The sequence below is a fragment of the Ovis aries genome, chromosome 15 (assembly GCF_016772045.2).
Source record: "Ovis aries strain OAR_USU_Benz2616 breed Rambouillet chromosome 15, ARS-UI_Ramb_v3.0, whole genome shotgun sequence".
Lineage (NCBI taxonomy): Eukaryota > Metazoa > Chordata > Mammalia > Artiodactyla > Bovidae > Ovis > Ovis aries.
In genome coordinates this window covers 42,889,176-42,903,940 of record NC_056068.1, presented here as the reverse complement: position 1 = coordinate 42,903,940, position 14,765 = coordinate 42,889,176, and the positions used below count along the sequence as shown (strand labels likewise).

At 36.1% G+C, this 14,765-nt stretch overlaps 1 protein-coding gene across 1 annotated transcript in view; it reads left to right on the top strand.

Annotated features, from left to right (window-relative positions):
- IPO7 (importin 7) overlaps positions 1-10,743 on the top strand; it is a 43,613-nt gene extending 32,870 nt beyond the window's left edge. Inside the window, exons 17-25 of the mRNA XM_004016167.5 lie at positions 885-951; positions 1,035-1,160; positions 1,616-1,713; positions 3,360-3,455; positions 4,018-4,238; positions 4,331-4,536; positions 5,573-5,779; positions 7,675-7,791; positions 8,604-10,743. Of these exons, the coding sequence (XP_004016216.2) occupies positions 885-951; positions 1,035-1,160; positions 1,616-1,713; positions 3,360-3,455; positions 4,018-4,238; positions 4,331-4,536; positions 5,573-5,779; positions 7,675-7,791; positions 8,604-8,701 (1,236 nt within the window). The 3' untranslated portion in view covers positions 8,702-10,743. The remainder of the gene's footprint in view (positions 1-884; positions 952-1,034; positions 1,161-1,615; positions 1,714-3,359; positions 3,456-4,017; positions 4,239-4,330; positions 4,537-5,572; positions 5,780-7,674; positions 7,792-8,603) is intronic.
- The last annotated feature ends 4,022 nt before the right edge of the window (positions 10,744-14,765 follow it).

The window sequence follows — 14,765 nt, the reverse complement described above, 5'->3', positions numbered from 1 at the left end:
TGTTCTGTGCTTTTGGGGGACCTCTGACATATAGTCTTTGGTCATCTTCTCACATATCTTGATTTTTGCTATCTTTTAACTAGTAGTACCCTTTTCATAGTACCTTATAAATATTTTAGAAGGAATAGGAGGGAAGTATTTGTATCTTTGCCTCAAAGCTCTGAGTTTGGGATTACCTTTCTCAGATCTAAAAGTATAGTGATTCCTAGGAAAACGTACTCTTGCTGGTTTTCCTTTTTAATACAAAAGTTTTTTAGTTAGGGTATAATCCATATAACATATACCACCTTAAGCATTTTTAGGTGTACACTGTATGTATTCCAAATGGATGTCCTGCTTCCTGCACTTTTTAACATTATGATGACTTTTAGGAATTTGGGATCCAGTTGAGGATCATACTGATAATTAAAGGGGAATTTGTATGTTCTATCTATCTTGTATGACTTGGGTGCCCTGCTCACTGTTAGATAAATGGAGCTGACTTAAAAATTACTGGGAGTGGTAGGATTAACGCCTTCTTTTAAATAATTTTTCAGTAAGCTATTGATTTGTATCTCTGTTAACTTCACTTACATCTGGCTGAATTACACACAAGATTTTAGTCTCTGCAGAATGATGTGGATGTGGCTCCCTTTTTCTAGGAAAAATTTTTTTCTTTATAGTAAACTGTACTTGTTATTTCTTGTTTGTCTGATTGTAATAGTATCGTATTAAGTTTCATTCCCAGATTGATTCAGTTTTGAAACATTCCCTTTTGAAACAAAGGCTTAAAATAATTTGTTGACAATATTGACTTTACATTTAAATGCGTTGAATTATTATATATTATTTAATAATTCACTCAGTGTGCTGCAGTTCCATATGATTGTTTTCTTCTCGTTTAGATAACCCAGCAGCTTGAAGGAATCTGCTTGCAGGTCATTGGAACTGTTTTACAGCAGCATGTCTTAGGTAGGTACCTCTGATTGTTCTAAGAATATCCTACTATTTCATATGAGCAAGCATTGTCCTAATGACTTGGTATTCTCTTTTAGAATTCTATGAGGAGATCTTCTCTTTAGCACACAGTTTGACATGTCAACAAGTGTCTCCACAGATGTGGCAGTTACTACCTCTGGTATTTGAGGTTTTTCAGCAAGATGGTTTTGATTACTTTACAGGTAGGTCAAATCATCATAGAAATACTTAGGGTTCCCCTTGTTTGTATTCAGTTTTAGTATATCACTTGAACATAAAGTTTTGCATATTCCTAAGTGCTTCCTTGTTTGCATAAGTTATCAGTAGCAGTTAATGCTCCAAGATGACCCTAACATTGATTTCCATTATACATTTTGATTTAGTTATCACTTGAGATTTTTTTCCTTAAAACACATATTCTTAAGTTTCTGTTTCCTGTCAGTCTTCTTTGTATAATCTTTAACATAATCTTTATGTTTACTAAATATGAAGGAATATACTTTAATAATAGGCTCATTTTTACATTTAATTACAAATAAATAATGAAAAGTGAATGTTAGGGACAAAACATTCAGACTTGCTTCTTTTTCTTAGATTTTTCAGAAACACAGCATTTATGTTAGTAAAGATATTTAACTTATACTTTGTATTCATACAGATATGATGCCTCTGCTTCATAATTACGTAACAGTTGATACAGACACACTTCTATCTGATACCAAGTACCTTGAAATGATATACAGTATGTGCAAAAAGGTAGGTCACCCTAATACAAGAACATGTGAGCCTTGTGCTATAAAAAGTACAAAATTGTAGAGACATGATACTACATCATGGTAAACATAATATCATATGAGTTTGACTTAAGGGTTATTTAAAAGTTATCAACAAAATGGCTTTGAGTCCTAGATCTCTAATTGATGACTTGACAAGTATTTATGTCTACCTTCTGGTATTTAATTAGAGCTACATTTCTTGATTTTAGTGTCTGGATGTTATCTTAGCTTATTCCCTGCTAAGTTTTGAATCAAAAGAAGAAAAGACCAGAAATGATTAATGATGTTTTATAAAGAACATTCTCAGACTCAAAGATATAGAAAACAAACTAATGGTTACCAAAAGGGGAGGGAGGGTATAAATTATGAGATTGGGATTAACAGATACGAACTACTATATATAAAATTAATAAGCAACAAGCTCCTACTGATATTCAAATAAATAATAAACCATAATGGAAAATAATATGAAAAAGAACGTGTATATGTATGTGTGACTTCCCTGGTGGCTCAGTTGGTAAAGAATCTGCCTGCAGTGCAGGAAACCCAGGTTCAATCCCTGGGTGGGGAAGATCTCCTGGAGAAGGAAATGGCAACCTACTCCAGTATTCTTGCCTGAAAAATCTCATGGACAGAGGAGCCTGACAGGCTACAGTTCATGGGGTCGCAAAGAGTTGGACACAACTTAGCGACTAAACCATACGTATGTATACGTGAGTCAACTTTGCTCTACGCCAGAAACGAATACAACATTGTAAATCAACTACTTCAATAAGGAAAATAGAAAGGAACTCCTTGGAGGCTGTGGGTTTATAGTAGCTGTACAGTATTAGTAAATAGCAAGATTGTAAAATCTGAAGGTTCATTTTCAAAGAGTCGAAAGTACTAGGCCATTTTTGGAAAATCATAAGATACATATACATGGTGAATGTTGCTTTTTTTGTTTTTCCTCTTAAGAAGTAGGAGATAAAATGATTGATTGGGGCCCTTTGATATCAGAGTCAATGTAATTGGTAACATATAATCCTTACATTATTTGTTGAGAGCTCTCAGTCTGTTGTTTAAAATCAGACATTAGAAAATGATTTTCCTCCATGAAGTTTTTAGATGTGTTTGTCATCCTCATTCTTTCTGAACACTTAGTCGCAGAATAATCATCTAGTTATGTTATTGTTTATTGCTAATTGTTGATGTTCTAGGAACAGAGATAGCTATGCCATCTACACTTCTATTTTAAAAAACTTATCCTTAACCCTTTGATTCCTCTAGTGCTAATGAGCATGTGAATTACATGCTTTTATTTCTTCTCTGGGGACAACTTCTGCCATCAGCAGACTACCTTTTCATCCTGCTCGTCTCACAATCCATTGCCAGTATTTTTTTTTTTTTTTTTAGACACAGTGGTTTTCAACTTGTTGGAGTCCAGAATGGCACAACAGGGGAGGTCCTTTGATTATTTAGACCAATGTTACAGACAGACAACTCCAAATCCTTACAGTTCTCTAGACTGTAGTCTGTGCAATCACTCATATTTATTTATTAGACTCTGTTAAATACTTAAGCAGTTACAGACTGATTTAAAGGTTTTGAGACGCCTCCTTGCAGTTTATATTTTGTGTTGATCAGGTTCTTACAGGAGTTGCAGGAGAAGATGCAGAGTGTCATGCAGCAAAATTGCTAGAGGTTATCATTCTGCAGTGCAAAGGGCGTGGCATTGACCAGGTCAGTGAAGCCATTGATGATTCAACTTGCAGGATTCAGAGAGGGAATCTTTCCCTCCCCTTTTTGTTTTTGGGCAATTGTTATATATATATATATATAGTATATATAGTATGTTATATACTATAGTATGTTATATACTATACTATACTATGTTATACTATACTATAGTATGTTATATATATGTTTTATATATATATATATATATAGTATGTTGTATTATTATGACACCAAGATAACATGTTAAGATTGTTTAAAAATTAATCAATGTTTAATTGTGATCATATATTTAATATGTATGGAAATAAACAAAATGATTACCACAGAAAGGTTAGTCAGTAGGAATATTTTGAATCCATGATTGCTATTGTGGTGGAGTTCTCATATCTCAGTGAAGACTGATTTTTCTCTAAAATTGGATTTCCCACTGAAATGCTTCAGCAATAAAAATTATTAGATCATTTAATGGAAAAGGGTTTAGTTGAGGAAACCAGAAAATTAATATGGGTAGGATAGTTAATGCCTATTACTGACAGTTTTGAAATGTTTTTCTCTTTCTCTATAGTGTATTCCCTTATTTGTGGAAGCAGCTTTAGAGAGGCTGACAAGAGAGGTGAAGACAAGTGAACTTCGAACAATGTGCCTGCAAGTTGCCATTGCAGCTTTGTATTACAATCCACACCTACTTCTCAATACCTTAGAAAATCTTCGCTTCCCTAATAATGTTGAACCAGTTACAAATCATTTTATTACACAGTGGCTTAACGATGTTGATTGTTTCTTGGGGTAAGTGACATGTACTGGGTCTTTGTTTAATATAACTTTGTGAGGAACTGCAAAATTTTTTTAAAGAAAAGAAAATATTTTATTTTTTTCAGGCTTCATGACAGAAAGATGTGTGTTCTGGGCCTATGTGCTCTTATTGATATGGAACAAATACCACAAGTTTTAAATCAGGTTTCTGGACAGATTTTGCCAGCTTTTATTCTTTTATTTAATGGATTAAAAAGAGCTTATGCCTGCCATGCAGAACACGAGAATGACAGTGATGATGACGATGAAGCTGAAGATGATGATGAAACAGGTAAGGGATTTGCAATGTCGGAAGCCAGTCTTAACTACCTAGTTAGAAATATCACTGGACTTATTCCTTTAGCCCTTCTTCTAATGAAATGTGGGATCATGGCCAAATATTTACACGTTCATTCATTCATAGACTCTCACTAGATTCCCACTAGAGTGTGAGGTCCACGAGGGCAGAACTTTCAGCTGTATCTCCATTACATAAAGCAGCTCTAGGCAAAAATGGCGCCGCACTCCAGTACTCTTGCCTGGAAAATCCCATGGACGGAGGAGCCTGGTGGGCTGCAGTCCATGGGGTCGCGAAGAGTCGGACACGACTGAGCGGCTTCACTTTCACTTTTCACTTTCATGCACTGGAGAAGGAAATGGCAACCCACTCCAGTGTTCTTGCCTGGAGAATCCCAGGGACGGGGGAGCCTGGTGGGCTGCCGTCTATGGGGTCGCACAGAGTCGTACACGACTGAAGCGACTTAGCAGCAGCAGCAGCAGGCAAAAATGATTTTGGTTTGGGGTTTTTAGTATTTGTGAGCATCTAATATATTTCACCTGTGAGACACTATAGACCTCAAGAGTAAAAATAGATGTTAAGTTATTGTAATGGTTCCAAAATATGATAATTGCGATTTTTGTCTTTTATCATATATTATCTTAGCCAGCCTTTAAAAAAAAATCTCGTAAAAGGTATTCCTGTGGAAATAACAAACTGTTGCTTTACTATTGGTATTTATTTGGTTTGGTAAATACCATAAGGTTCAGAGCATGCCACGTGCTGGCTCTCATTCAGTCCATTTTCCAACTTTAGAATCTGTATATAAGAATACTGGAATCTAGATTATTAACAATTGTGGTTAGTTTTCTTAGATTGCTGTGAGAATTTTTTTCTATTTATTGCTGAATGTGTATTTAAACACCAATTCTTGGAACTCTCCCTTAAATTTATTCAGTTGTGATTTTCCAACACTGATCGTTGTCAGTGAGTTACAATGAGTAACAGAATATTTCAGTGTTAACAAGAACACCTTTTTATGACTTGGCAGAGGAACTGGGCAGTGATGAAGATGATATTGACGAAGATGGACAAGAATATTTGGAGATTCTGGCTAAGCAAGCGGGTGAAGATGGAGATGAGGAAGACTGGGAAGAAGATGATGCCGAAGAAACCGCCCTGGAAGGCTATTCTACAATCATTGATGATGAAGATAACCCTGTTGATGAGTATCAGATATTTAAAGCTATATTTCAGAGTAAGTTTACTTGTTCTGTGTAATTCAGATAGTTCCATATGAACCATTTTCCTGAGTCAAACTGTTCTTCTTTATGTCTGCCCCCTAAAGAAGAGATTGGGGTATATCAATCCCAAACTAGAATATGATTTAGGATTGTTAGGCAAAGTAACCAAAGTTACTTCTCCTATTGCCTTAGAAATTCAGAGTATTTTCCTCATCCTATTATTTTACTTTTATTTAGATCATAATTTTGAAATAGGCACATCACAGGAAAATGATAGACTTCATTGTAGCCTCCCAGGTTTTCCCAGAAGTGTCTACCCTTATGTTTCTTGTGTTTGTGTGTATTTTTCCCCCTGGCTAAACCTGTGCTTACCTATCTGAGAATTTGACCATTTTTTTACATGTAGAGTCTTGGGAATCTTTATTCTTTTCTCCTGCTTCACAGTGTGTGGCTACAGACTGCTGGGTGTCACTTTTTGTTTTTGATCATCATTTACTTGGATTTCAACAAAATACAACATCAGTGTTCTTTAACCTAGCTTAAGAAATTTGAACCTCCTTTCCTTCCAGTTAACTGCTTTCCTATTTTATCATTCCCATACATTATGAATTTTGATGTAGAATAAATTCTCTGATAAGCAAAGCATTAATCTTCCAAACCCATGACAAAGCAATTTTGATGCTAGGTTGCGGAAATGCAAGTAATTGTTTTGGGGCTATGTGGCAGGCTGTTAAAATTGATTGAAGTGCAAGAACTGACTGGCTTTTGTCCTTGACTTTGTATTTTGTATACTTAAACACATGTTAATTCCTAAATGATGGTTTATAATAGAAGGCTCATGCACAGTAAAGGCAGTAGAGTAGAAGTAGAATATCATGAGGAAATGAGTTTTCATTCTTGGGAATTACTCTGTAAAATTTTTTTATTTTGTGGAAAGCCTTTATAGAGAACATTTTCTGTCACTCACTCACCATACACACGCACCCTTTCTGTAGCTAATTGAAACACAGACGTGGGGTTAGACTTGTTACCATTATATATCAGCTTATCTAGTGCGTGTTTTCATTAAACAGTGAGATTTTTAACACCTGGTCTTGTGGTATGCTGGGAAATTTTGTTATTCCTTCTTATGGGTTGTATTTGACCATTATTTGAAGCGAAGTGAAGTCGCTCAGTCGTGTCCGACTCTTTGCGACCCCATGGACTGTAGCCTACCAGGCTCCTCCCTCCATGGGATTCTCCAGGCAAGAGTACTGGAGTGGGTTGCCATTTCCTTCTCCAGGGGATCTTCCCGACCCAGGGATCGAACCCAGGTCTCCCCCATTCCAGGCAGATGCTTTAACCTCTGAGCCACCAGGGAAGCCCGACTATAAAATAAAAATATGTGAGCATTTTAAGTACTGCAGAGTACCTTTCCATGGAAAGACTACATATATTTAAGAAAGATTTTTGAATAAGAAATGCAGAAAAAGAATTTATTTTGTACCATTCATCTCTTTTTTTAAGGTTTCTGGGTTTTGTTTTTTAATGTAGGAATTTGAGAATTATCCAGAATGTGGGAATGTGTCCGTTTTTAAGTTGCTTTAACTCTCAATCTTCTAAGGAGTTTGAGTTAACTTTATTTCTAGTTTCCCTACTTTGTTACTTGTTAGATAACAACTGATTTAGGTTCTATTTACTAACGGTGAGGATTTTGAGCATGATTAGATTTTTGAGGCATAATGCTAAACCATAAATTTTTCCCCTGTATGTTTTTCTCACAAGCAATTTAAAGTACTGTAGGTAATTATTGGGAAAATATAAACGAGATCAGAATTTCAGTAGTGGAGGTAGAGTAGAGGGAACAGAATAGTAGAGAACTACCAGGACTCTCTTACCACCCTTTTTTACCTTGCTTTCCTTTTGATAGCTATACAAAATCGTAATCCTGTGTGGTATCAGGCCCTGACTCATGGTCTTAATGAAGAACAAAGAAAACAGTTACAAGATATAGCGACTCTAGCCGATCAAAGAAGAGCAGCCCATGGTATGTTCCTTGACCCTCTTTAATGCAATTAATAACTTTGATACACCTTTAAAATTTAAATTTGGTGATTTAAAATTATGTAAAAGCTACAGTTGTTGGAAGTGATAAGAAATTCACTCTAATCTGTAGGAATGAGATGAATTTTGGTTTTGGCCACAATTTCTTGATTTTAAGTGTAGTTGAAGACTGTAATAAGGTTGCTAAATCTCATGGGGCTAGTTTGATAGTGGAAAATTCTGAAAACTGCAGTTTCTTAAAAGTATATTAAAAACATACATTATTTCTTTTCATCAGTAAACATTTCATGGTTAACAATATATAAATGCTTTTCAATATAGGATATTTTAGGTAATACACATTCTAACAGTTTTTTAGGTCTTAATAACTGTGAGTCAGACTAGTTTTATATTCAGCAAGGGTCCTCCTTATAAAAAAGGAAGTATTTATACCTCCTTTCTAAAGTATTTATATTTGAATCTGCTTGCAGTAAATTCATTAGCTGTTACTACCTTTGGAATTGGATCCTATTGATTCACTGTTTGACCCTAAATAGGGTATTTAAAGATGTTTCTTTTTAAACAATGGGAAGTGAAAATTGGCTAAGAAGTCTACAGCGTACAAGAGAGTTCATCTTCTCTACATATTACACACTTCTCTTCTTTACATATGGAAGGAGAACAGAGACCAAAGTTTGGAACTTCCTGGCTAATATTGATGGTTTAGCTGTTGTTAATGTCTGTTGGTTCCTTCTGTTGTCCAAAGTAGTAAGCTGATCGAATGCTCTGCCAAACGTTTACTTTTTGTTTTTCTAGAATCCAAAATGATTGAGAAACATGGAGGATACAAATTCAGTGCTCCAGTCGTGCCAAGTTCTTTCAATTTTGGAGGCCCGGCACCAGGGATGAATTGAGTTACCACTTTCCTTCCTGCAGTGTGATTGTAGTGAAGAGCTTGTGTTCCTCCTAGTAGCGGTTCCAGAACTGGTTCATGTTATCTACTCTAAACTAATTGATCAATAGATGGACAAAGAAACCCCAGAAGGTGGGACTTGATCATGCAACTTGGCACTGAAAATGAAACTAGAGGGATTTTGGCTGGGGAGGGAGGTAACTTGGGGGGTAGGGAGTATTTTCTTTATTTTTTGAAGAAAGTAAGGATTTGACTGAAAGTTCAAGTGACACTGTGGAAATCTGCAACAGGAGGGGATGTCATGAAGGCAGCTTTTCTTTTTCCGAGGAAAAAAATAGGCATGGGCTACAGGACTATTTAAAATGTCTCATTTACAGTATAAGCTCAAAGGTAGATGTAATTTTTACACCTATGAGTATTTGTCCAATTTCTGTCTCTCCTTCACCATTGGGTATCTATTCTTTATATGTAAATAAGATAAGGTAATCGATAGCCTTATTCAATCTTCTTCATTTTCATTCATCAAAGATTGTTCCTATGTAGATTATTGGACATTTATTGTAGCACTACATAACTGATTAAAAAAAAATCTGTAAATGAATTAGCACTTTCATATTGAAACAAGCCTGCTAGCCTATGTATAAAATAGCAAAATGTTTGCTGTTTATAAAAAGATGGGATGTAATGGGGTGGGGGGCAGGGGTAATTTCAAGTTATTAATTTAAAAATGAATTAGCAATTTTGTACCTGGTGACTTTGTGGTGCACTCACCTCTGATAGTGACTTGAATTCGGTATGTTAAAAGGGGTTAGTGATATTTCATTGCTGCTAAAAATGGCAACTCCCTCTGTGTCCTGTTTTTTTCTTAAAGCTCTCAGTGTACAAGTGGATATTTGGGTACAAGACCTTACTGTAACAAAGAGGAAAGGTGATATTTGAAGCATGTAAATTGGATATAAAGTTCTACTCTTAAAGAGTTGATCAAAGAGTATGACTAAACATCTATATATGCAATCTATTAAAAGAACTTAATTTGGCTCTTATGTCTTGATTTGATTGCAGTTTTTTTCTAATTATAAATTTTTTCCTCATTGATCTATTTTTATCCTATAACTAGAAAGAATAGGAAATGCACACTTTTAAAATTGACATTTAACACCTGCCCACCTCCCTTTCCCATCTCCTCTGTCCCTCTTGTTGATGCTGGTATCTGATAGGCTGAAGGCACAGGGTTCCCTCCAAAAACCACTGTTGATACCACTGCAAAAACAAGCCAGGAACAAGACAGCGTGGAGAGGTTGGCTTGCTTCCCTCTCTTCTAACTGCATGTTCAAAAATAAGCTGTTATTGATCTTGAACATCTGTCAGATGAGTCATACATTGGGTTATTTTTTTATATACATGTATACACACGATATTTCAAATTGAAAGCAACATCTCAATGGATTCAAAACTATTGAGTGCTGTTGTCTATAACAGACTAGAAAATTTGTAAATGTAAAAATGAAACAAATGCACATATTATTTAAAATGCATAATGAAAACCCATTGGTGTTGTGTTTTTCTTGTATGCCAGTAATTAAGCCACTGTTGGCATTGTTTGGTTTTCTATTTTAACACTGAAGGAGTGAGAGTATTTCCTATATTTATGAATTTACTATGAAAATCTTGGCAAAAAAAGAAAAAAATGTTTGTCTGAAATGTGTGGGTGAAAATTGTTAATCAAGTGTGTTTCTACTTTTTCGCCCCAAGTTGAACACCATCTGTAAACCCTAGGTTGCTTCAGGGGATTTCATTATTACATAAAAGTCATAAAATTAAAATGGAGTAGTTGTATATATGCAACATTATGTACAGAGGGGAAGTGCTGAATAGTATTAAACGTTTTCGTCTTCCTTTACCTTTTATCCCCTACCTAATATCTAGTCTACTTTTTTAAATTTCAAATTTCACTGCTCTTTGAATTGATAATTTCAATTTTCACATTGTTATTGGAAACCATATTAATAAAGGTTTTAGTTATTCCCATGCACAGTATGAAAATTCTCGGTTGCTGAGATTTTGTTTCAAGGAAATGTATTGGCATGTCTTTGAGATCAAGTTTTATTGTCTCCTCTGTCATACAATCCAAACTAATCTACATTTATGAATTTTTGACTGAAATGAAAGACCTTAAAATTAAACTATATTTAATATTAAATATTGTTCAAATGGTAGTTTCTAATGCATCAAATATACCTCGATTATTTTCAGTATTTCCTTAAATATAACATCAAATTAGAGTTTCTTATAGATTATGAATCGATAATGTATCAGTGTTTTTAAATAAGGTTATAGGACTTTTAGATAACTTTTTGAGAGTAGTATTTATAAACTTGTAATTAGTTGCATGTGGATTTTATTTATTTCTTTAACATACAGCATTTCCCACAGTTTCACTAATCTATAACTTATTTTTTAATTTATACAAGTTAATTCTGATTTTGTTTGGGTTTCAGTGTGTCTTTTTTAATGGCTGACATTAGCATAAAATCTTCACTTTTTTGTAAACCTAAGCCATCCATTTTTATAAAAGCTATTCGTTTATCAGTATTAAATAAAAGATGTTAATCTATTTCTCTGCAGGTAACAGAATGGTGATTACTAATCTACATGCCTTACCAGGATAATGACTGCTATGTTCACCTCTTGAAGAGACCAGAGTGTAGAGCAGGGGTGGTCCTACCACAGTACTGTGGCTATGTTCAGTTCCAGATATAGTCCCTGAAGCAAGCATTTAGAAAAAGTTATTAGGAATTATGTTAATATACACCACGTCTTTGGGAGGATCTAGCACAATGAATTAAGCATAGTAGGCATTCCATGAGTGTTTGTGAAATAAATGACCTAAAATTACATTAAAACATTGGTTATTAAAATGTCACTTCTGTTCTATGTAATTTTAAGTTTTGGTGAATGTTGATCCCTTCTGAAGTTGAGATTTTACCATTGATGAGGTTGGCCACCCTTGCAATAATAGCACTTCAGTGCATGTGGTTTTTACAAACGGAAACTAGATATACAGCTAGAAATCCAGAATTTTGTTACTATGAGAGGAATATCTTTTAAATAACTTTTTGAGAGGTAATTCCGCCTTTAGGTTTTTTTTTTTTTAAGTACGGGTGATAGAAATTTATCAATTATATTTGATGTCTGAATCCTATATTTAAGTGCTTTCTACCAGAGTCTTTTTTAAAAGTTCCTTTTAACATCCTTTTAATAAACTCAAAAAGGAATTTCCTCAATCTGAAAGGCTAAAATTAATGGACTTAATAATGAAAGAGTAAAAACCCTTCCCCCTAAGATCAAAAATGCCTCCTGTTGCCACTTCTATTTAGCATTGCACATAGGGTTTTGTTCATTGTTGTTGTTCAGTTGCTACTGTGTCCGACTCTGACCCCATGATCTGCAGAACGCTAGGCGCCTCTCCTCTGTCCACTTTCTCCCCCAGTTTGTTCAAGTTCATGTCCGTTGAGTCAGTGATGCTATCTAACTATTTCATCCTCTCCTTTTGCCTTCAGTCTTTCAAAAAGGGTTTAGCCAGGGCAGTTAGGCAGGAAGAAATAAGACATCCAGTGGTAAAGGAAGAAGTAAAATGTATTCTCAGATGACTGATGTCACAGAAAACCCTGAAGAATCCACACACAAAGAGCTAATGACTTCAAGTTTGCAAGGCATAAGATTAATATACAAATATACAGTTGTATTTCTATACAGCAGGAGTGAAATTAAGAAAATTACATTTATGGTGGTGTTTAGTCACTAAATTGTGTTCAACTCTTGCCACCCCATGGGCTGTAACCCGTCAGGCTCCTCAGTCAATAGGATTTCCCAGGCAAGCATACTGCAGTGTAGTGGGCTGTCATTTCCTTCCCCAGGGGATCTTCCCAACACAGGGATTGAAGTCTGCTGCTTGCTTGGTTGACAGGTTCTTTACCACTGAGCCACCACCTAGTAAGAATAGGTAACCTTTTTTTTCTTTTTTTTGCTGTAACTTCTGGCTTCTGGGATTTTAGTTCCCCAATCAGGGATTGAACACGTCCTTGGCAGTTAAAGCACAGAGTCGTAACCACTGACCACCAGGGAATTCCCAAGGACAGATACCTTCTACTGACCAAAGGAATAGAATTGAGAGTCTAGAAATAAACCTTTAAGTTTATTGTCAATTGATTTTCAATAGGGGCTTCCCTCATAGCTCAGTTGGTAAAGAATCTGCCTGCAATGCAGGAGACCCCAGTTCTACTCTTGGGTCAGGAAAATCTGATGGAGAAGGGATAGGCTACCCACTCCAGTATTCTTGGAGTTCCCTTGTGGCTTAGCCAGTAAAGAATCCACCTCCAATTTGATCCCTGGGTTGGGAAGATCTGATGGAGAAGGGATAGGCTACCCACTCCAGTATTCTGGCCTGGAGAATTTCATGGGGTCTCAAAGAGTCGGACACGACTGAGCAACTCTTATATTCCTAGGTGGCACTAGTGGTAAAGTATCCACCTGCAAATGCAGGAGACATAGGAGACTCAGGTTCTATCTCTGGTTTCCGAAGATCCCCTGGAGGAGGGCATGGCAACCCACTCCAGTATTCTTGCTGGGGAATACCATGGACAGAGGTGCCTGGTGCGCTATAGTCCATAGTATCACAAACAATTAGACATGACTGAAGTCACTTAGCACATACTTAGGCACAATTTTCAACAAGGGTCCCAAAACCAATGTAGGAAAGAATCTTGTAAAAATGGCTCTGGGACAGCTGGGCATATATGGGTGTAAATCGTGGTGACTGAGATAGTTTCTTCGATATAACACCAAAGACCAAGAAACAAAAACATGATTTAGATTTCATCAAAACTTTGGTTCAAAGGTTACTTTGGAAAAGTGAAAAGACTCCATAGGATGGGAAAAAATATCTGCTAATCTTGAGTATATTCAGAATTCAACAAGAAAACTCCAATGTAAGAATGGTAAAGAATCCAATTAGACCTTTCTCCAAATAAATAAATGGCCAGTTATCTTAGGAAATGCTTAACATCTCTAGTCATTCAGTTCAGTCCAGTCACTCAGTCGTGTCCAACTTTTGCGACCCCATGCACAGCAGCACGGTAGGTTTCCCTGTCCATCAACTCCTGGAGCCTGCTCAAGCTCATGTCCATTGAGTTGGTGATGCCTTCCATCCATCTCATCCTCTATTGTCTCCTCCTCCTGCCTTTAATCTTTCCCAGCATCAGGGTCTTTTCCATTGAGTCAGTTCTTCGCATCAGTTGGCCAAAGTATTGGAGTTTCAGCTTCAGCATCAGTCCTTCCAGTGAATATTCAGGACTGTTTTCCTTTAGGAGGGACTGCTTGGATCTCCGAGCAGTCCAAGGGACCCTCAAGAGTCTTTTCCAACACCACAGTTCAAAAGCATCAATTCTTCAGCCTCAGCTTTATAGTCCAACTCTCAAGTCCGTATGTGACTACTGGAAAAACCATAGCTTTGACTAGATGAACCTTTGTCGGCAAAGTGATGTCTTTGCTTTTTAATATGCTAGTCATTAGGGAAATGCAGATCAGAATTCATGATGCAGTATTCCTTATCTACTAGCCTGTTTAATCAGAAAGGTACACAATCACAAGTATTGGTGAGGAAGAAGAGAAATCGTACCCCTGTACAGTGTTGGTACAATATAAAATACTCATCTGTTGTATAAAAGTTTGATGGTTCCTTAAAAGGTTGAAAAGTGTCACCTAACAACTCCACTCCCGTGTGTGTGTGTGTGTGTGTGTGTGTGTGTGTGTGTGTGTATCCACACATGTATATATAAAATCTGAGAGAAATTAAGCCTGTCCACACAAGAACTTGGTGCACAGTTATTTATACTAGCATTATAGCCAAGAGCAGGAAACAATCCAAATAGCCACTGGTGAGTGGATAAACGAAAGGTGAGATATCCATACAATCAGATATTTGACAGTAAAAAGGGATGATGTGTAATTACACACTGCAGTGTGGATGAGCTTTGAAAACAAGTCAGACATGAGTCCATATATAT